Source organism: Staurois parvus, unplaced genomic scaffold (assembly GCF_062004578.1).
Source record: "Staurois parvus isolate SC_StPar_1 unplaced genomic scaffold, SC_StPar_1.0 ptg000147l, whole genome shotgun sequence".
Classification (NCBI taxonomy): domain Eukaryota; kingdom Metazoa; phylum Chordata; class Amphibia; order Anura; family Ranidae; genus Staurois; species Staurois parvus.
Window position 1 is genome coordinate 13858162 of NW_028317943.1, and position 24654 is coordinate 13882815.

Sequence of the window (24654 nt, forward strand, 5' to 3'; positions counted from 1 at the left end):
ATAAAGTAATCAACAGATCTATTAATCTCTTCTGTTGTTGGTGACATTTGCTCCAACAAGAAAAGAGTGCCATTGTTGATTGTTACCTGAACACAATACAAGAAACAATACGTGTACATCCAAGATAACATATCCAAAATGTGACACTTTCTGATATGTTCCCTTTAACAAACTCCTTCTGGCAAATTGTGGTAGTCGATGCTAATAACCTTGCCTAACGTTAACGAGAAATAACTTGAAAGGTAATTGTACAAGGATATTATCATACCATAAATTTGTATTATTTTTCATCATGGCAAGCAATATTAATAATATTAACATAAGACCACTATAAGGTACTGATTAACATTATCATTAGGATGAGCATCTGAATATAATTAAGTAGTCATGTTTATAATTGACTTTGATTTGATTTACATGTAATGTCAATAATCATGGTTTTCTGCACTCTTAAACATGTAATGGGACAATCCACACTTCTATCAGGGTGGGGAGTGAGTTTAAGAGATTTGTTACACTTGCAAATTAGTAAGTCATGTTAATATATGAACATATTTGTATTTGCCTTTGGTGTGATGTTCATGAAAGCTACACTTTGCTACAGCAATCAATCACCATCCTAATGAGCAAAAAGCTGATTAGAACATAGGTTTAAGCATTATACATTTAAGGGAAACATGAATTAAGTGTATAATAAGCAAATTAACACATAGGCTGTAAAGCAAGGCACTAATGTACATGCTTCTACCTTGTCAGAGCTTCTGAGAATTAAGAGCCAACAAAATAATTCCAATGTTTGTTTCATTTTGACCTAACTGCGCAGGCACATATAGATCACTGCTGCATTAAAGCAAAAGACACATAAAAGAAATGTCATACCATTTACTGTATTTACAGTTTAGAAATCCATTAAAGATGTCACTCAGGGATCCTATATGATGAAGATTATCTAGAATTACTACTAGTGGAAGGTCAGTATCATTATCCCCACTGCACTGGTCTGCGAGATTAGCTAGATACTGCCGCAGTTCCTAAAAATAAAATTAGAATGTCAAAGAAAATAACACTGCTATTATTTTCGGCATGTAAATGGAAACACATTGCTGCATAGTATATATTTACAGGAAAAAATTAGAGGATGCTGTGTTTACGTTACTGCATTTTATTGTACTGTACAGAGCAACCATTATCCAAAAGAAGTCCAGATCATTCCATACAATATCACATATCTTCACATTATAGTTGAAATATAATTGGATCCATACTTAATTATGTGATCAATTACATTCTTGAGATTGAGACAAAAACAATGGTGTGCCATTTACTCTTATAACCAATAAAACAGATTTTAGATTATATTAGCAAAACAGTTGAAAAATGATATTGATAGGTTGATATAGGTTACCACCGTTTGCTCATTGCTCACTGATGTATTAGAAAATGGTGCATATGTGCTTTCAATTCTCAGTAAAATTATTAAGGATTTAGGATGACCTATCATAATCCAAATTTGCTGTTTTTAAGCAGTTTTAAGTAAGGTGAACTCTAGTTGGCCTTATAATCTGTAATATGACAGGGAAAGTTAGGTTAAAGAACCAAAGATACAGTAAGTCTGGCTTTATATTGACTATAGGATCCAAGTGGTATCTTATTGAAAAACAGCTTACCTTTAACATTTGAACACTATTTTATTTAGGGCCCCTTTCACATGGGGCAGACTTCGTCAAGTGGATCTGCTTGCTGATTGCCGCTGAGCAGATGGATGACAAGTCCGTGTCTGCTCTGCTTGTGCTATTCTCTATCGGGCGGTCAGATGTAAACACACCTCCTGTCCGCTTACCTCCGACTGTTATCCAATCCGATTCGCTAGACAGATGGTGGACGTAACCCTATCTGTCTAATTTTGGCGGATTGGATGCAGGTGGGTGTAAACGGGTGTCCATTTACATCCACCTCCCCATAGAGAACAATGGGTGGTCCGATCGGGTCTGCCTGAAAAACGGACAGGCAGACCTGATCAGTCCACTCGTGTGAAAGGGATCTTAAGAGAGCAGTCTAGGACACCTGGGTCACTGTATATCTGGTAACTGAGATTCACAGGAGTTGATTTACCAAAGCTGGAGAGTGCAGAATCTGGTGCAGCTCTGCATAGAAACCAATCAGCTATCAGGTTTTTTTTTTTTCAAAGCTTAATTAAACAAGCTGAAGTTAGAAGCTGATTGACTACAATGCACCAGATTATGAATGATCCAGCTTTAGTAATTCAACCCCTTATTGTTAATATATTTGTCATGCTTTTAAAAATGTAGGTTGAATACCCTTATCCCATATTAGCATTGTCTTACCTATACCAATATTTCTGGCCAAAAGGCAATGCCGTTAACACTGGAATCCCTTGCTTCAGTGAACCTTTGCTCAGATCATGCACACTAAAGTATTTTCGTATTCTAAACAAGCAGTTAAAACACTTTACAGGCCCTTGTTCATCTATGATTCAAAGCTCATAATAGAGGCCCTGAAACTTGAAATTTGTTCAGTAATGTACTGTATGTCCCTTCACATAGCTTGGGGAGAGAGGAAACAACAACCTGAATTTTGACATCTCAGGTAATGGTTATTTTGTTTTCTGTTGTGTGTGCAGGGACTGAGGCAGCAACAGAAAACAAGGTCACCACCAAAAGATTAATACAAGTTAACAGCCAGCCAGGAAACTACCATCCTAATGCATGATGGAAGGTATAGTTTCCTGTGAGTTGAAGGGAGAAGGAGGAAGAAGTGACATGTGGTGCTAGTGTCTCCCCACACAAAGCTTGGTGGTGGTATTTGTTGCTAGAGCACCGATAGGAAATCACTGGTAAATTCAGATGACAAATAAGAAGGGATATTATATTTGTTAAAAGTTATCCTGGAGTGGGGTTTTAAAAGTCACTAAGGGTGGATGCATTCAAGCAATTGAGAGCCCATTTGCAAATACAATAAGTAAAATTTGAAAAAAAAACAAAAAAACAAGCAAGTATAAATGCAAAGGTCTCTCAGGTAAATGTTACAGTAATAATTCAGAATCTGTACTTACAGAAAACACACTACAGTTTCAAACAATTCTATTCTCTTGAAAGAGATAAAAAGAGATAAATGTACTTTTGCTTACTCACTTTACTTGTTTTGTGATCCACATTAAAGGTTGCAATTGCTTCCTCAATTTTCTTTCTGCCACTTTTATTTACAACATATTCAGCAAGTTTGCTAGCTAGATATGTCTTTCCCGTTCCACTGGGCCCGGATAATATAATCCTGTGATGTTCCATCAATAAATTAAAGTAGCGCTGAGTGATTGGTTTAGGAATAAGGGTATCAAACACAAAACTGTCCAAGCTACTTTCTTCAATACCTAGAAGAGAAAAATCATAGGTTTCTGGGTGATCTGAAATGAAATCATGCATCTTAAAACCATTTAATGTCATATAGTTGGTTGAGGGATCCAAAAGCCTAAATAAATATTAAATGTAATAATAAATTTGACTCTTTAAGAAATTAAATATTGTTAAACCATGATTTGCATGTACTTTGATTGCACAGAAGGTAACATACTTATTCCATCATACGTAATATAAATACTGTATATCTGAGTGCACATAGATATGTGTGCCAACATTCACAAGTAAGGGAAAAATGTAATCACATAAAGCAACTTTGTGCAATAAATGACCCTCTGTACCAACAGATACTAACTGATAACAGGTGACAACTGTTACATAGTTGATAAAGTTGTATAAAGAAACCAGTCCAACCAGTTCAACCTGTGTTAGTGTGTGAGTGCTCATGTCAAACATTTTCACAATTCCTGTTAAAGCAGGAATGGCTGACTGTAACTCAATCATTGCATATATACAGCATCATATATAAGATATATCTTCTTTTGGTCATCTACTGTTATTACCTAACATAAAAAAAAAGCTGCCTTAATATATCCAGGTTAAGTTTTCAGATAACTATTCACCTTTTTTCCTTTTTTGTACTAAGCGTGAGACCTACTTGGATTCTCAGTGCTCTACCAGTTACTTTAAAATCCCAAGAGAATATATGTACTAAAAACTGAATGTAAGCTCCAAACAGCAGAGACGATTACAATAACAATCCCACCATCTGGGACTGCAAAAATTATATCTTAAGTGGCATCTTATTTCTGTGCTGTGTTTTGTTAAGGGGCACTGTGATGTAAAGGGGGGTAGTGATGTGAAGGGAAAAGAGGACACTGTGGGACCTCTTTAACCACTTGCCTACAGGGCACTTCTACCCCCTTCCTTACTAGGCCAATTTTCAGCTTTCAGCGCTGTCGCATTTTGAATGACAATTGCATAGTCATGCAACATTGTACCCATATGAAAGTTTTATCTTTTTTTTTTCAAACAAATAGAGATTTCTTTTGGTGGTATTTACACGCCACTGGGTGTTTTATTTGTCGTGCAAAAAATTTGAAAAAAAAAAATTTCTTTGTTTCTATTATAAAATTTTGCAAACAGGTAATTTTTCTCCTTCACTGATGTGCATTGATGAGGCAGCACTGATGGGCACTGATAGGCAGCACTGATGGGTACGGATAGGCGGCACTGATGAGATGGCACAGATAGGCGGCACTGATGGGCACTGATAGGCAGCACTGATGGGCACTGATAGGTGGCAATGAAAGGTGGCACTGATGAGCTGGCACTGATAGGCAGCACTGGTGGGCACTGACTAACGGCTCTGACTGGCGGCACTGCTGATCAGTGACTGGCGGCACTGCTGGGCACTGACTGGTGGCACTGCTGGGTGGCACTGATGGATGGTACTGCTGGGCTGCACTGATGGGCACTGGTGCGTGGCACTGGTGGGCACAGGTGGGTGGCACCTCTGGGCACTGATGGGCACATGTGGGTGGAACTGCTGGGCACTGATGGGCACAGGTGGGTGGCACTGATGGGCACCTGTGGGTGGCATTGCTGGGTCAGTGATCAGTGCCGATCCCTCCTCTGACAACTGCCGGTGAGGAAAGTGCAGCCGATAACCAGCAATTGCATTTCCCGGTGATCAGTGTGTCATTGGATACGGCTGATCACATGGTAACACTATGATTGGCCTTTTACCATATTACATGATCAGCTGTGTCCATAGGACACAGAGATCATGGAGATCGCCGGGTGCTCACAGGAACTAGCAGTATTCTTGACAAACGGTTTTAAAATATTTTCTACAAAGCCTGAGATTTGTTCGGTGAGTGTATTCATACCTGTTATGATGAGTCTGCCTGGATACATACAGTTGCACCTCTAGTAATACAACTGCACCTCTAATAATGTTGTATACCTTATCCAGTGCAGAAAATGCAGCAAAGGATCTTATGTTGGCGAAAGAGGGCAGACGTTGCAAACAAGGATGAATCTGCACAGACATACCATCAAGGAACATAAAGAAGATGACTTCTGCACACCTGTGGGACACCATTTCGCACAACCAGACCACACAATGGGAGACCTCAATATTTTAGTTCTTAAAGGAAATTTCAAATCCATTCAGGAAAGAAGAACTTTTGAACTAAGAATGATAATTCTATTTGACACAAGAGATAACGGCCTGAATTTGGACATGGGATTCCTCAATCATTATCCAACAGTTTTATGACGATCAGCTCAAGCTGTGATGTGAATGTTGTCTTCCCCCCCTCCCCCCCCCCTTTTGCTTTTGCTGTGTCTTATCTCTAGCCTCTTTTTTTTTTTCATCTCTTCTAACATTCTGCTAAAACTTTGTGATTTGTATAGTACTGCTTAGACCTTGAAGAAGGGGACACTCCCCGAAAGCTTGTCCTCAAAATTGTATGTTAGTGCAAATAAAAAAAGTATTACGGACAGTACTCAATTGTTTCTGTCGCAAATGCACTAATACAGCTACAATCACCTCAACGATCATAACTGTAGCTTACAATCTTCAGGTATTACAGAACAAATAAAATAACCACTGCATGACTGTAAATTGTTTACTTACACAGCAATTAATATAGTCTGGGAAAAATAAGACGAATAAAACAATGCATATACCTTTAAGGTTCACAGTGATGATATTATTTTCTCCTACTAGGTATCCACAAGGTAACATTTCAGGCACTTCTGTACTGTTTGCTCTAACTATGTCACCAATACTGTAGTTTGTAATGGCATCCGATGTTAAGCCTAGATTAGATGCTGCATCAACACGATAAATGTATTCCTAGGTGTTAATGTAGAAAGGATACAATTAATGAATGCCTTAATAATCCTTAGTTAAAAAAACACGAGGACACGAGGACAAGTGTGCAGATAAAATATGAATACTGTAATATTTCTCTGACAAATGTTAATATATAGAGTTAGTACACTTTTGTGTATGCACAGACAGATCTAGTTATAAAACAGGTTTGACATCATCATTCAACTAATACAACAAATATCTTTCATTAAAATCGCACAAACTGTGGTCTTTGCTTGATGAACATGCTTCCTGTGAGGGAGGATTTGCTAAATGATAAATGACATCTATATTTCTTTATAGTAAAACTCTTACCGCAGCAGACAAGCGGAGTGTGAAAACCACTGAGCACCTGCATGCTACAGGTTAACAAAGCTTTAGCAATCTTTTTGAATAATACCGTGCATCTTGCCAAGTGCCTACATTCAGCTTGACATTTACACAAGCACACTAAACAGGACAAGTTCAAAAAGCAATGACGATATTGTTTGGAACTCAGATTATTTGAGTCCCCAGAGCGCATTCAGATGACACAGTAACTGTGGTAACAACACAACTATTGGCAGATCTTTGGTCTTACAGGGCCCAGCTCTGACCCTTTTTCAGAAATGGTTGTTTCTTCTCCCTCACTGCGCAAAAAAAAAAGCATTATCATCAGGGTTTTTTTTCCTTTTTAGCCAGACGAGATGCACATTTGTAACATTTTTAGGTGTTTAACCATAGATGTAAATCACTAATTTTCCACAATCTGCTAATATATTGACATATTTTAGATCATCATAAGAGACCATAAAAAAAAAAAACCAACGCTAACAAAGGTCAGTCTAACTGGTTTGCTATGCTTTTTCTGGAACCCTGGAGGTTCTAACTGTTGCTATATTTAAAGTGATATTAAACCCTCATTTTTTAAGCACTTTCAGTAGCTGATTTAATCTCTTACTGGTTATGCAGCTTCTTTATCTTTTACCGTAGGTTCACATCTGTGCGGGTAGTGCCGCTGTGGATCCGCACGAAAATCCGTGCAGACGCAACACCCGCACAGAGAAATGCGGACCCGCGGGAGGGTGCCATTAATTTTAATGGCACGGCGCCTGCACTGGAAAATACAACCGTACTGGGAACTGAGATTCCCGTGTGGGCTATGTTTTCCAAAGAAGTGCAGGGACCCCTTCCCTGCGTGTCACACGCACGGGAGCCCATTCAAATGAATGGGCTCTCATGCCCGTGCAAAACGTGGCCTGCACAGCCGCATATATGTGAACCGGGGGTTAATCATGGCACATGTTCCAGATTAAGCTGGGGCCATGACTGCTGTTTTAGGTTGCCTTTCTCTTGCAGTCACCCTTGCTTGCCGGGACTCGAGTTGTGTCTCCTCACATTATGTGCTTCAATCCTACAAGCCTAGGATAGAAAGGCACTCCGTTGCTCCTCCCTCCTTGCTCGAAGATAAAATAATTACTGGGGACTGCACTGTCCACTGTAACTCTTTCCTGTGAAGACCAAAAGTTTGGGGAAGCAGCACTAGAAGAGAAGGAACCAGCAGCATTGAAAGTTGTAAAATGCAAGCGCTAAAATGGGAAATTGAACAACTAGTTTAATGGGGAATGTCTAGTTTGTGCTCAATGTGTTAAGCAGAAAAAACAAAAAGGGTTTAATATTATGTTAAAGCAGAACTAAACCCATCGATTTAACAGTTTACAAAAACAGTTACATTATCGCCATGCTGGGATTGCTGACTGTCACAATTGCTTGTGCTCTCAACCAAACTGTCAAACCATCAAATGGCTGGTGTCATAGCTGATCACATGTGCAACTCCTTGGCAGTTGCAGATCAAATAGAGGCCAAGATGGCAGCTTCCTTGGCAAAAAAATATAGGAGGGTTTTGTTCCACTTTAATTATGTATGGCAACCCTGCAATCTTCTGCTGCATACATATTTTCCCCAAAATTTTCAGCTGTTTTTGTACAGATTGGGGAACTTGTTTCAACTTTTAGCCATGCCTATAAGGGACAGATATGATTCACACATTTATCCAAATATCAATGTCATTTACTGTTACCAAAACATAAATGTGCGAATAGATGAACTCCATTGATAAGACAGTTGAGAGCTTGCATGTGCTGACAGCAATTAAACCATTTTATTTTATTTGCGCCGCTTGATATTAATCCAGTAATAATAAATGTGTATAACATTCTATTTCAGTAGAATGGCTTAAAAGAGCAGTGATGATTCTGATGAACTCTTCTAAGTGTCTGTATTTTGTGTTTCTTGGCCGATAAACTCACTAGAAAGCTTTTTATAATGGGGAACTGTCAAAAAAATTTTCTTCCCTGTTTGATAAAGCTCTGTCTTGTTTTTAGTCTTCTTACATTTACATATTAACTGGACAACCAGATATTCAGAACATAGCAAAACCTCCTTAGCATTCAAAATACAATTACTTATCTTAACCATTTTAATGCATGATAACATTAGATAAATGTGTTACAATGGAGTAATAGAAAGGGGTGCTTAACGGGAAAAGCAAAGAGAGAGATGACATGAAAATCCAGGATTAACATGTTGACATCTGAGAGATTGTCAGGGAAAGGGATGCGGGTGTATGCACAGGGATGATTTGCTTCACAGCTTAGTAAATGAGCTAAAGCTTCATTTTGCAAAGAATACCCAATCACATACAAGGGAAATGTAAGGAAAAAAAAGCATTTTTTCTTGCACATGATTTGCTTGCAGAGTGCATAATATTTCCTCCTCCACATGCCCCTTACCCTGACTTCTCCATCAACAGCTCAGCTATCAACCCATCCCCACATGCCAGGGTGCTAGGTGTAATCCTGGATTCTGAGCTATCCATTCAGCATATCATCCAATCGCTGCCTAAAGCTTGCCGCCTCAACCTCTGCAACATCTCCAAGATACACTCCTTCCTAACCAAAGACACCACAAAGCTTCTAATTCTCTCCCTGGTCATCTCTTGCCTTAAGTAATGCATCTTCCTCATCATTGGCTTACCTTTACATAGGCTATCCCCCCTTCAGTCCATCATGAATGCTGCCACCAGACTCATCCACCTTACCAACTGCTCAGTATCTACTACCCCTCTCTGCCAATCCCTTCACTGGCTTCCACTCGTCCAGCTAATTAAATTCTAAATACTAACAACAACGTACAAAGCTATCCACAACTCTGCCTCCAGCTATATCAATAACCTTGTCGGAAAACACCAAATTGTTCTCTTCATTCCTCCCAAGACCTCTAGCTCTCTAGCTCTCTAGCTCCCTTGTCACCTTCTCCCATGCTCACCTCTAGAATTTCTCTAGAGCCTCTCCCATTATCTGGAACTCACTACCTCACTCTGTCCAATTATCTCCTACTCTGTTCACTTTTAGACAATCCCTGAAAACCCATCTCTTCAGAGATGCCTATCCTTCCCTCACCTAACAACTCTATATTTATTCTCTTCATCAGCCTATCCCCCACAGTGATTACCTTTTGTATCTATTGACCCTCTCTCCTATATTGTAAGCTCTAATGAGCAGGGCTCTCTGATTCCTACTGTACTAAATTGTATCGTAATTGTACTGTCTGCCATTATGTTGTAAACTGTCGGCGCTATATAAATCCTGTATTATAATGATAACTGCATATACACATTCTATTTGCCTTTTGTAAATCAACCCCACAGTCTTATCATTGCTCAAGTTACCCACATTCATTCAAAAAATGTAGATGTTCTTTTTACTAGGGTTTTCTTTTTTGCACTGATAAAAATGCATAAATGCACAACATAAATATATCAAACCATCTTTATCATTATTATACAGGGTTTATATAGCACCAGCAGTTTGAGCAGCACTTTACATTATAAAGGGACAGTACAGTTACAATACAATTCAAGAGGGTTATGATGGCCCAGCTCCTGAGAGCTTACCATCTAATAATTTAAATTTACCATTTCTTTTACAAATGTTACAGAAACTACAACTATTAGGCTTTATGGACACAGCCTGTACGACTATGTGTATGAAGCCTATATAAACTATTCTGCTTCTAAACAACTCATTGGTGCCTCAAGGCCCAGTTAATCCCCTGTTGAGTGCTGCCAGGCTGTCAATCATAGCCCAGTCAAAACCACATGTGTGTTACACCTTACTGTGACATCTATGTGTCACTGCTCTCTGTCAGCTGCAGGAGAGTGGTTGAGGGTGGAGATAAGGGATTTACTGTTGACTTTTTTAAAAAGTGGAATTGCTTATCAATAACTGCTAAGTCTGAATGTTTTTAGAAAACAATACATTTTAAAACAGATGATGGAGCAAATTATGTAGGCACTGCTATGTTTACAGGATTGGAAAATGGAATGGTTCATTTAATTGCACTAATAGAGTTCAAGGTTACCTTAAATAGCCGTCTAATAACTGCATCTAAAACATCCCATTTGGTCTTTCCACTGATTCCAATGGACCCTATTAAATACTGGTGACTTTTGCAATCCTAGAAAAAAAAAATGCATAAGGTATAACATAAAATCATTGTGTCAAATATATGTGGTTGCATCAAATTTGGTCGAGATGTTTCAAAACAGAAAAAAACTTTTTGTCTGTGTTTTTACGCATTAAAAAAAATCTTAAGAAAAATTATAAAAATGTTCAATGATCAATTTTAGGTGAAACTCCTGTTTTTTGACAAAACATAAATGATCCTTTACAGCTCCATCACAGAGAGGATTTAGCTTATTTTATTACAGATCAATTCAAGATATTTCCCCATTAAATAACTAATTCCAGGTAGGTTGGCAGGCCAAAGAAAAACCTAAAAAATGACTACTAGATTTCCTACCAACATGTAATTTCTTTGACATTGACTTTGATATGTATTCAGGCTGATTTACAAAATCTACAACAAAAGTGGGCCTACAACTCTCAGTTGTTACTACAGACAAGGTGTGACAGTGCTGTGCCCTGTCACGGTGTAAGAAGGGTTTTCTATCATCCCGAATTCTCATCCAGGCAGATTAAGTGGTTCCAGGCTGCTTGTTTCATTCAGAGAAAACAGTTTTTTTTCAGTTTCGTCATTGGTAGGTAAAACCTAGTTTGGGGCCTGGAGGTTTTGTAGAGACTTGGGTGGGATGAAATCTCCAATCTTGGGACTTGGTTTTGGGCCCCTCCAGCACACTTATTGAGCATGTTTGTGCTGGGCTTTTAGTAGAGACCTGACTTTGGTTCTGTGATCCACCCCGACAGATAGAGGAGGTCTCTGCCCAAGAGTCAGTAGGGCTCCACCTAGAAGACAGGTGGAAGATGAAAGGGGTCACAAGTTCTGTGCATAGAATTTGTGAGAATATTTTCTGAAGGACACAGAGAAAAGGGCCTGAAAGTTGAGGCCAGAGCAGCAATGCTGCATGTGTAGGCCAGGAGGCTAAATATGTATTTCTTTGCAAGAGAGAGAAATGATGAAAACCCTCTGAAAGGGAAACTCATTCATTTGGTTGTGTTGATCGTTCTATTAAAAGAATTTGTCAAGAAAAACCCTTAAAAAGAAGTAAGCCAGTGGCAGCATCCTTAAAGCGCTAACACTCTACTCTACAGAACTTACCTTCAGTGATAAATACCATTGTAAAATGTTCAGCAGTTTAAATATATATTTCCATGTAAAATCTTTTCAAGCCTAGCTAGTTATTACTGACTCTGCCCATGATTATGACAAATTGATGGAGCCAAGCTCAGCTTTTATAAAAGAAAAGTCAAGATTTGTTTATAGTATCAGCTGCTATTTTTATCTGGATATACGGATTGTGGTACAATTTTCACTTAAGGTAACTACTGCTTATACTTATGCATTTTTTCATGAAATGCTCAGTTTGAATTGTCCAGGTTTGTGACAGGTTTACCTAAAGTGTTACTAAACCCAGGAGCCTGCATTCACTATATCTGGTCTCCCACAGTACACAGAACATGGAAGTGCAATTATTTTAGTAAATAAAAACTGCTAAATACCTTTTCTCATCAGCAGTTAGAGCAGTCATTGTGACTTCTATCAGTGTCCAGCAGAGCACATGTTAAAGCTTGTAGGAGGAGTTTTCATTTTGCTCTAGGAGGATGCAGAACCATTGACCTGTGTCTGGACAGCGCTGATTGGCCCTATGCTGATGACATGCACTCTCCCAAGAAAAAAAAACTCTCTAGCAATACACAACAAACTGAGCATGTGCAGAGTGACTCCAGATGATATATCTTAACAGGAGATAAGAGGGGGACACAATGCAGAGGATTAACCCCTTACATTCTACAGTGAGTATAACAAGCATGCTTTACTTCATATACAGACTGATTTTACTGTTGTGGGTTCAGTAACACTTTAACACTAGTTAATTTTTTTTATATTTCCATCTAAGAGACCACAGTGTGAACTCTGCACTGCAATTTTGAGTCTACACAAGAGAACCAACTGAGTAAATATAAAAAAAAAAATGTACCTTGGTCCTTCCATATCCTTTCTTAACAGAGATCATGATTTTAACACTGCACCCATCTTTGTGGCAAGTTCCATCTCTCACATCGTCCAGTAAAATATCTGCAGAAACAGATATTGTAAGTGTAAAGTTATTCATATGTATTCATTTGAGATCTACTGCATTAAAACAATATGGGTTCCTAATACTGTATGGCCATCTTAAAACAAACAATAATGACAATATATGCAACTTCCTACCATGCTTCCTATTAGGTAACACAACACACTGATTGTATTTTACTGTTCGTCTCTCAGTGTACATTTGGCAGTCAGATGTGAAACAAAGTCATCCTCTATTTCCTATCTTGCAACTGGTTATAACTCAGCAGTCACTTGGCAAAAAAGGGTGTAAATGTAACATGACTTACCTAAAGAGGGCCACTTGAAGGAGAATTTACAAACTTCTAAACATTAAATATTCACTCAGAACAATAAACCAAGTATTTCAAAATGTCAAGGCTTCATCAAGGTTATCATATCAAAATCATTTTAATACCAGCTTATAACATCTCTTTAATAAAAAAAAAAATATTATTATAGTAGCTTTCTCAAGTATAGATGAATATTTAACTAAAGTTTGTTTCAAATGAGGTCATATGTTAATTTTAAAGGTAATTATACTTTGTACAGCTTTACATATATTGTACTGTACACACATACATAAACACAAATTTGGTTTCTGTAGCTAAAGTATACCATAACATTATGATCCCCCACCATAACCTGTCGAGGCATGGACTCCACATGCATCAATAAGCCACTCATGACCCTGTTGCTGGTTCACCAGTTTTCCTTCCTTGGACCATTTTGGTAGGTCGTGACAACCGCAGACTGGAAACATCCCACAATAATTGTAGATTTGGAGATTCTCTGACCCAGTCGTCTAGCCATTACAAACTGGCCCTTGTCAAAGTAGCTCCAATATTTGTACTTGCCCTTTTTTTCTATTTTCAACACATCAACTTTAGCAACAATATGTTCACTTGCTGCCGAATATATCCTATCTATTTCAGGTGCCATTGTAATGAGATAATGAACATTATTCACTTTACCTGTCGGTGGTCATAATGCTATGGCTAATCAGTTTAAATGCATAAACTGAAGTTCATAAAGTCCTGTTTCACAAACTGTATACCTCCCAGCCTTTAGAAATATAAGCCAAACCAAGTTATGTGCAGTCCATAATCATGAACTTTTCACTGCAAGTGTTACCATAATCAGACTTGCGGTGCTCATTTCAGGCCCAAGCTCAGGACTGTTCAGAGGTATGTAACAGCAACTTTCAGCTGTACTAAAACTAAAAAGATTATTTTTTGTTCTACTGTTCCGTGTTGTTGGTCAGATACACCGTATGAGCTTTCCCATTTGAACCTTGGTTTTTCATAGATATAGCCAAATTTGAACAAAAAAGAAACAATAGGTATAGCATCATATCCTGAATGAGATCTAATTGACCAGAAATAAACAAAAATGCCCTTTATATAAAGACAGTATACACTACATAAATTCATGTCTGTCTTAAGAATAGTACATTTTTCTAACTTCTAAATCAATACTTAAATGAAAAATGCAGACTTGAATACCTGTAGCTATGGTTTCTGTTATATTCAGATTATTTAAAGAAAGGCCTAGTGAGTGACGTGAAGAGGATGAGGTACAACTTGATGATTCAGAGGAAGGCCGGTTTATTTTTCCCGGGGTGCTAGTTTCAGCCTTTAGCCTGTCATTCTCAGCTTTCAGTATTTCAATTTCATTCTAAAAATTCAAACATATAGTATGTTAAAAACATAATAGTCCATGGTTGAATGCCAAAAAAAAAAAACTTCAAATAACAATAGAAGCCAAACTGTTATAATAGCTGCTTATATATAATTTCTAGTAATCAACATGTCCACGCTACCTTATAGAGAATTTGTGCACATGGTAAATAGCTTTAATACAGGCTGCTATTGTCTGATTTGCATGCTACTTCCACAGCAGTTAGCTATCCCTCTGAGTTAGGTGACTGCTTTGGATTTAAAATGCAGTATGTAAGGCAGACAATGACAGCTTCCAGAGACAGGTATTGAATTAATATAAGATCATCTTTCTTAAATGGAAACACCATAGCTCTTGTATGATTTTGTAGTGCACTAACCACAGCTGCTGCATTTAACGTTTTTACAGACTCACTTTAACTGTACTAACTTTCCTATGACATTAAGAAGTTATTTTCTGCGAGAAAAAGTTTTTTGGTTTTCCAAAGCCTAAGTTTATTATTAGGCAAAAGAAAGCTTAAATTGGCATGAAAAGCTTGCTTTTGCATCACCACCTACTAAGATAGCAGGCAAAAAGTACCATTTTCTATTATCTAATAGTTATCTCATACCAGCAATATAGGATTAACCGTGCCACTCAAGGTCAGATCCTGCTGTAGGTGACAGAACTCATGTACACTTTAATTGAAGAATATTTCCATCACCACTTTAGGTGACTGGGTAGATGGATTGTTTGAGAAACCAGAAGCATGGCCATGAACACCACCTCAATCTTCATGGTGGTAAAACTTTTTGTGAGCAATTAACAAAACGTCTAAGGCTGGCCATAAATGGATTGTTGTTTTTTTATTTTTAATCAGCCCCAGTGAACCGATCTAAAGAAAACAAACAGATAACTCCATCCACACAAGCGAGGTGGATGGAGGATCCCTCCTTACTGTGTAATTGTATTCTGACAGCTGGGACTTCCTACTGTATACTGTTAGCAGATTATTCCACAGGTTAGTTTTCTTTAAACAGTACCAGCATATTTAGAATGTCGAAAATGAGAAAACGGTATCAATGTACAACCATCTATAGCACATAACATTTAAAATGCGGAGGATCATTGACCTGCATGCGGTTCATTGCTTCTCTGATTTGGTCAAGGTGATGTGCAGAGCTAAGAGCCTCCAGGCGGATGTCTGTCAGCTTCAACTCTTTTTCTCGAAGTTCACCCTTTAGCTGCAGGATTATTTCAGCTTCTGCTTCAGTGCATTCACAGATCCTTTTGAAGGAAAAGAATCATGGTTTATAAGCAATTCATAGGGAATGGCATTTCATTTTGTAAATGAGCGAAGGCTTTTTTTTTTTAACAAAAAGATTAAATATTTAAATTCCGAAGTAAAAATAGCTTGTAGAAAGTATTCATTCCAACTTCTTGCCTGAAATAGGATAAGTCAACAACTGATTTTGCAAAGAAATTAATTGAGAATTTTCCAGCTTTATGACTCTTCTTCCCTGAGGTCCTTCTAGGAAACCTGGAAAATGTAGTGAGCACTGAAAGAACACAATTAAAGCCAATCTGTTACATGTGAAGCAAAACCAGTCTTGTAGGGCAGATCAGAGCCATATTAAGGCCAAATGACTAAGCATGGTAGCAGCTTTACTCACACCCACTCCTTACCCACTATGTTTAAATGAACAATTTCCACACCCACTGTATTATTCACTGCATTATAAAGCTCATTACACTTTTAAGGCCTTTGGGAAACTACAACTTCCAGTGTGCTCTAGTATAAATTCAGGCCATATAATGTACAGTACTATATACGGAATAATGGAATGCATGTGTTTTAAACTGTACTGGGCTCTCTCTCTCTCTCTCTCTCTCTCTCTATATATATATATGTTGTGTAGTGCTACCCCCTTGAGAGCCACTGGTTTTGGGTCCCCCTTATTTCCTGCACGGCCAGGCAGCATGTATTTTCCAACTTCCTTTCAGAGTCGTAACCAGTCCATGGGGTTGTTTTTTTGGGGGGAAACAACTTGGATAGGGTATAGGAGTATATAAAATGCCCAACTTGACTTGAAATAATAACCCTGAGGACAAACTTCCTAAAATCAGTAAAAAAAAGGATGGATTATGGATTTTCTTCTCCCTCCGGAGTGGCATGAGTTTCTTGATGTATCAGTAACAGTCTCTGTGAGGAGAACTTGGTTTCTTCAGACCCCAGCTAGAAACTGTCCATCCACCTGACCTGTCTTTAAAGAGTATCCTGGAGTAGGAGATTCTATCTCAGACTTATAGCACTATCCCAGGGAGAACTGGCTGGGTATAGCACCTAGAAGCTCTCTCTCATGTAGGCCCCAGGGGTGTAGAAGTGCTCACATTGTCCTCGTGTCCTGTAGCTTTGGGTAAACTGCTTTCAAGTTTTTCGCTGGTCTAGTTTCTTTCCAAGCTTACAGGCTGTCCTTCCTCAGTGGGCTGTAGGGCAGTGAAGCTCCCTCTGTCAATTTGCTTCTCCCATTCTTCTGACCTCCAGCCTGGAGGTAGAATCTTCCTTCTCTGGGTTCCCCTCCCAGGCTACACAGCAGCACACCTCAGCACTCCATCTTCCACCCAACTTCTCCCTGCTGGCCAGGCTCCCTCACATTTATGGACTGATTAGGTCACCTTACCAGGCCTCCTGCCAGGGGATTGCCAGATTCCCATAAATATGCCGATCAGCACCTTCTGGCCTCCACCCAGTAGCTTCTAAAAACTTCATCAAGCACCAGAGGCTTGACCTCCAGCCTGACCCCAAGTAAACTCACTGACTCACACCCAGGCTTCTAACAAGCCTCTAACTACACTACAAACTATTTACACCAGAGGGCACTACATCCACCCCCTCTAAAAAAAAAAGAAGTCCTGTCCTCATGGGCCGAACACTTCCTGAGCCCAGGTGCAAGGGCCTGCCATAAGAAAAATTGGAGGAGAAATGGGTACAAACTTGGAAAGGGCTATGTACAAATAAATACTAAGTACAAAAATAGATTATGTACACTTGAAATATATAACAATATATACAATTTCTAACTACAGCTCCCTGCAGCTAGCGAACTATTGGTGGAACATACGTACAATGAATAAGCATAAGTAAGCGGAGCGCCTCCTCCTAAGAGGAAACCCTCCCTTGCAAAGGTTAGTGAAGAAAGTCTTATGAGCACAGCAGTCCATGATGATCCTGTGACCGAGAAACACAAACTAACTAAACTAGCTATTTACATTATTGTGTCAGCAGGGGGTTATGGGCCTACTAGAAAAAAAAATAACAAGGCACTTCAGCATTTTGTATAATGTCTTTGAACATTAAGAAGGAGCTCCTTCACATATCAAACAGCAACATTGACCCCATATCTTCTCCAAAGCAAAGAATGGATAATACTGTCCCAGCCTAGTCCACAAAAAGAACAAATAAATGGGCAAAGGTAGTAGATTCCCCTGCATATTGTCTTCAGGCTGTATAAATATGCAGTTCACCACCTTCTGGCCTCTACCACTAGCTTCTATAAACTTCTCCAAGCTTCTAGATCCAGGGGGAGGTATCAGAGGCCTGACCTGTAGAGCCCTCCAGCTGGACCTGAAGTAAACTCACTGACTCACACCCAGGCTTCTAACAAGCTTCTAACTACACTACAAACTATGTACACCATAGGGCTCTACATCTGCAATAGGTGATTAGGGGCTGGTCGAATTGCATTGTCAGTGTATGCATGACCTACTCCATCACACCAATTGCCTACAAATGGATTCTCATTCCTAAACAGTGGTTAGACCTCTAAATTAACTGCAGGAACCCTAGGCTCCTGCCTAGTTTACCTTGTGGTTGATCTGACTTTGTAGCAGACTGAGAAGAAATCACCTGGTTATCTTCAATGGAAATTAACATCTCGTACTGGGTGGCAAATCACTAAGCAATTTCTGACAACTTGACATCCGCAAGGTTCACTGCTTAGTGAGAGTCAGCAAGGATCACTGGCCTCACCAAAGCAGAAACAGCAAAGAGCCTTACTGTCCATCAGCATACAATTACTTTGCAATTGATTTTGACTTTAAAAACTACGACCATTTGGTTAATTTGTAACTTACCAAACACTCCTAAATATTTAGTAATTTCTGGTAATTCATAATTTGTCTTATATGCTGTACATGAGAGTTTTATATACCGTACAATGTTATTTTAAAACCATGAGTAGTTTCAGAATTTATTAATTAAAAAGACTCAGTTGATGAACACACTATTTACTAAATCTGAAGTCTCCATGAATGCAAATGTGACTTTATTATTAAAAAATGTTTATACAAATGCTGCAAAGAGCAGTTGAGTGCCATCACCTAAATCAAACACTTACCAATCTGTGTAAATTAGTCTGAAAACAGTAGGCTGCAAACAGTAGGCTGCTGAAAGCTACTTTACATTTGGTTCATTGTTATTGCAACAGGATGTCATTGCATTGTCTATTGCCAATTTTTATATTTTATTGCATAATTGTGGCTGCAAGATGTGTACTTCTAATAACACTCCAGTTTTTCTGAAACACAGATCTTCCTTTTTCTGTTCTGTAAATACTGTAGCATGCCATGTGTGAACATTTGCTGAGATCCATCTATAACATTGGTAAATAGAAATCTCTACCAATTCCTAAAAAGTCTAATTTGTTACAATTGTATAATGTGTCTTAGTGTTGTAATAAGGCAATTGCACCCTAGAATTCCAATAGCTGATGCATGTATTTCATTAAAGGCAAAGTACTTAGCAATGTGAAAGTAAATACATAATCAGGGATTTATGTATATGTATTACAATCTCGAGTCATGCCCAGACCTCTGGAGAGGGAGAGGGTGGGAAAGGAGAAGATGGGCAAGGATTCAAGGAAATCTGGTCTGGAACTGAGTACTGGTTACTAGGAACATAAAATTAATGTTTAGCCATTTTAAAATGCTCTGGTTGGCTTCAAAGTGAAATGAAATGTCTAATACCAACAGATTGCAAAGTAGTCTGAAAATCAATTGTGTATGTTTGTAAATCCACTTTTAAAGATATTCTGTGAAAAATTGAATATGGAAGCTGTCACTGTTGACTAAAGACAGCCATACATGTATTGTAATTAGGCCAGTTCAGCAGGGACCAGTTGAATTTCAACCCATGTATGGGCAGGGAGGTTTTACCAAAGTCAATCTACCAAATCACTTCTGTACAACCGTCCTGTCGGCGTTTTGCAGCTTGATATAGCTGGTAGGGCTGATCAGTACATTCTTCTCTCTGCTGACAGAAAACAATCTCTCAGCAGGAGGATTCCCTCATCCACCTTGAATGTGTGGATGGGGGAATTGGGTCAGTTTTTTCATTCAATCCACTGGTTGAATGAAAAAAAAAAAACTCACCCATGTATGGGATGCCTTACTTTCAAAGGTGCAAAATCCAGGGCTGTAATACTGATCCTGTCCTCACTATCTAGAAGCCTGTATGATGGAGGTTAAAACTTTCCAGACTGCTCTGGCTGCAAGTTTTTTCTAGGTCAGTGGCTCACTAGATACTGAAGCCAGCAAGGACTGCAGGGTATCTGGTTTAAGAATTCTGCATAGCAAATTAGACTCCCACACTCTCCACCACCACACTTGCTCTGCCCAAAGTAACTGAAAGGCAGCTGAATTCCTCTTGGTTTCTGTACAATTTGTAGTGGCTCTAATGTGAATGATACCTGCAATTGCTGTTTGACAACTTAATTTAGAAGTCCATTAGCCTTAATTCACAAAGTTAGCATGCCAGGATAAGGGTCCCTAATTTAAAAAAGGACAGATATTTTCCAATATGACAAGTCCAAAGACATTTGAAAATTACTGTCACATGGCTAAAATAAGGAACCTTATCCTCCTACCCTCCTACTCATGTATAGACTTTAAAGTGACACATCATGACATCCTTATTCTTCAAAAACAATCCAGTACTTAATGGACTTGTAATCTATTTCAGGGTCGATTTGTCACACAGGCACCTCCTCCTGCAGTTTCCTCCCTCCAGCAGGGCTAATTGCATGTGGACAGAGCGGGTGACCAGTGTGTGGATGGGGGAAATAACTAGAACCAATCTTTTGTGTGGCTTCCACTACAGCAACTGAAAACCAGCATCTCCTCCTCCCTCCCATTGGCTTTCAGCTAATGCAGGGTGAGCCACAAAAGATCGGTTCCAGTAATTCCCCCACCCACCAATCTGATTACCCCCTTTTGTCCACTATCAGATTCCCCCCGCTGCAGGTCCCATTCTCCCTGGTAGGGGTCCCAGTGCATTAATTTGCTCAGGGTCCCTAACTATATTTTTCTGACTCCTTCTAACATCCCCCTGAGTTCCTGAACCTCTTCATATCCCCCACCCCCTCCCCCACTACCATTTGTTTTGAATGAGCCAATGTGCATTAGTTAGGTTCAAGGGCCCTGCTCTGTGCACACTACACATTGCATAGTCCATAATCCATAGTCTCTAGTCCAACTCAGGAGTGAACAGAAGAGTGTGGCCCAGGGGCGAACTAACAACTCATGAGGCCCCCGGGCAATAGGGGATCATGGAGCCCCTGTATCCTTGCCCAAACTAAAAAAAGCCTATGAAAAAGGTACCAGGGGCATCTCATGGGGCCCCCAACTGACCCCGGGCCCTCGGGCAGTGCCCGAGTTTCCAAATGGTCAGTCTGCCCCTGGTGTGGCCTCATTCGTACATACAGTGGAGAACAGCGGATAATGGATGTAGCCACCCTTTAACAGGAAGGTGGATCAGAGCATCTAAAAAAAGGAATTTGGGAATTTTAGCGGCTGAGAGCAACAGAAGGTACTTTTAAGTTAAGAAGTTAGGAATACATACTTAAATAGAAGTTAGGAATACATACCAGTGTCACTTTATTTTCACTTTAAATGTTGACATGTGGTTCCAGAAAGCCTATATGATGTTTTCCAAACTAAAGGTTGTACATGTTTAACCCCCTTAGTAAGCCTTTTTATCTCCTTCTTCCCCTTCTCTAAGCTACATTGTACCATTTATGTGTACATAATTGTTCTTGGTTTTCATATGTTCGGTTTGTTTATGTATTTTCACATAGAAAATACACACAATGAATAAACCTTTATTTCATTTGTGAACACTTTGTACCATGCTTTGAGACATCATAATAGAATCATCATAAATGGAACCTATAGCAAAATAAACCCCCACTTTTGCAAAAGAAGGCTGAGGAGTTATAAGCTACCTTAGTTTCCAAACACAATAAAACAAATCTGTCTATCATAATGTTAATAAAACCTGGCTCTGTTTTATCATGTTCACATGCTCATTACGAATAAACTACATTGGTTTACCTCTTTCCTGACCAGAGGCTATTGTGGTCCTGATGCCCAAATCAAATTTAGTCCATTTTTCTTTGCACTTGTTTTTTTATTTAGGCTGACAAATGGGCAAGCACATTTTAAGAAAGCCTTTTGGCCATTTTGCACTGACCGGTTTTTAATTAAATGTTTAAAAAAGTTTTAGTTTTAAAAACTTTTTGAAAAAAAAAATATATTTTTGTTTGTTTCACATCCTAATAAACAGTAACAGCTCCAGCCAGCTTTTTTTCTAAACAACCTCTATAAATCATTGGCTGTCGTAGTAATTATATAATTGGGAACCACATCAGTTGTTTCTCAGTTGCTAGATTAAGGGCATTCATCATGCCTAATATGCACTTTAGATAGACTACACCTACTGCAACTCACCCCAGGTTTCCATGGACCACAAGGAAGCTTCTATATTTCTATCCTTAGGGGTACAATTTCAAAAATATAATTTACAATTATAGGGACCCATTTATATAGTCAATAAAGACTAAATGTTCATTTTATATATATATATATATATATATATATATATATATATATATATATATATATATATATATATCATTATTACTGTATGTGTTTATATAGCACCAACTTCTTCCAGAACATTGTACAAACTGAGGTATATACAGATATATAGAGATATTGGCAATAATATTGTAAAACCCAAAAACATAAAATGAGTCCTGGTAAAAAGAGCCAACAATCCAAAATGAGAGGAGATAGAAATAAAATGCAAAGGTGTAAGCAGTAAGTGTCTTGCAAATTAATAATGCAGTGATAGGGAATATCAGGAAATATCATGTGGTGGTAAACAGATGTGAGTTTTTAAGAATGAATTCCAAGTGAAAACAATTTTGCAGCACAATTAACACACAAGTGACATTCACATAAAAAAAAAAAAAAACTTCCTTCTGAATGTTTGCCATGATCTACTTTGCTTTTTTCAGCATACCTTAGCTCTACATCAGAATCCCAATAATTTCAACAGGTTTCAGAGCTGTGGCACACATTTCAAGAAAAAGACCAAGTAGGCCCAAGTCCTAAGTAGAGTTAGAGCTGATTTTAAAAACTTCAACGTTTTGACTAGAGGGACACACCTTCACCAATCCTCCAACAGGAGGAAATGCAGATTTAAATTCTCTTGCTGTAATCAAGGCCAGACCAAGACATAAAGAGCACTATTTACAATTAGATTTGGGGGGCTATAAACTATTATATGTATACAGTACATGCACAATAGATTATAGAACATGAGGTTTAATTACACTCATGGTGTTCTCTACTGCCTAAATAAAGTATATGAAGAAAAAACTGCTAGATTATCGTTAAGCAAATAAGTAGAGAAACTATTATATTGCACCTATTGGAACCAGGTTAGGTGATAGCAGCTATTCGTTAGTTTTTATTGTCCCCATGTAAGCGCAGGAGGGTATTATCTTTTGTCTATACAGGAATGGCTGTAGCAGTTTAGCAAATATTTAGTTACAGCACAATGAAAATATCACAGGGTAAAAAAAAAAAAAATATGTAAACCATATAGGTCAAAATCTAACAGACTGATCTTTCCTAATAAATTTTTTTAAAAAGTGGCAATTTCCACTAACATATAAAATTATAACCAATGACTCTAAAGTAATACGCTGCCAAAAAACGTTAAAATCTAAAAAATAATAAGATTGTTTATAATTATATTATTTTTCTGTTTCATTTTACAGTCAGTGGGTCAGAGACTGTTTTAGTGCATAATTCCATGCAATCTTCTTATTCTGGCACACCGTTTCAATAACATGCATCACACTACAGTTTACCGAGATCTATGCTTGTAGGTCACCCGGCCATTTTGCCGTTTCTTTGGTACCCAGGCTAAAGAGGACCTGAATTCACACAACAGATAGACATACGTATTTATAATAATAAAGAAAAATAATGGTAACAAAATGTGATTTTTAAACACATACACATGCAATGGAATATAATATGTATATGTATGGCAGAACACAAGTGGGAATGAATGACATATGTTTCGAAGACTATTCCATTCAACAAGAGGGACCAGTTAATAAATGCATAGCTTGCATAGCTTATGAGTATACTGTACATGTTCTTTTAATTCTGCACTTTTCTGAAAATCTACCCAGTACACAAAAACATTTCCACATCAAGTATGTTTTTTGTTAAAGTGACTCTTCCATGAGGAAAGTATACGGGCTGCCATTCCTGGCTTTATTTTGAAAATGATAGTTGCCTGGATGTGTCTGCCTTAAGTACTTGTGAGTCACATGTAACATGCATGCTTTAAATAAGGGACAGAATTCTTTAATTCTGTACTTGTTCCAAGTTAGCGACTCAGACAATATTGAAGCCAAAGCATCATTATGAAAGCCAGGGAAGGGGCACTTCCAAAGCAGAATTCAGCAAAGGCCATCTCAGTAGTTTTCTCATGACAGAGTCCATTTAACACACATTTAATGTACAGAATATACTTTTTACTTGGTAAGGTAGTGCAAACAGGAAGAGGACACACGACCACTCAATCCACCAAAACTATGGAAGGAGGGTGTGAATTAATGAGACTTTAGTTGTACCTCAGATAGCAAACACCATTAAAGCAAAAACAACTATTTAATGCAAAAATTAAAACAAATATAATCCATGAATATAAAGTATAACAATCGAATACTGTTTTTTGAAAATCATCATAAATTATATCATCCCACAAAGTATCATTGTCA

At 38.3% G+C, this 24654-nt stretch overlaps 1 protein-coding gene across 17 annotated transcripts in view; it reads right to left on the reverse strand.

The window, feature by feature from the left end:
• The window catches only part of NAV3 (neuron navigator 3), an 833019-nt gene that overhangs the window by 39430 nt on the left and 768935 nt on the right, over positions 1-24654 (reverse strand). For all 17 annotated transcript variants that reach the window (XM_089674062.1, XM_089674060.1, XM_089674057.1 and 14 more), the window contains 7 exons: positions 15646-15799; positions 14359-14530; positions 12738-12835; positions 10661-10756; positions 6072-6240; positions 3153-3388; positions 880-1031 (listed from right to left, as the gene is read on the reverse strand). In XM_089674062.1, the coding sequence (XP_089530188.1) occupies positions 880-1031; positions 3153-3388; positions 6072-6240; positions 10661-10756; positions 12738-12835; positions 14359-14530; positions 15646-15799 (1077 nt within the window). The remainder of the gene's footprint in view (positions 1-879; positions 1032-3152; positions 3389-6071; positions 6241-10660; positions 10757-12737; positions 12836-14358; positions 14531-15645; positions 15800-24654) is intronic.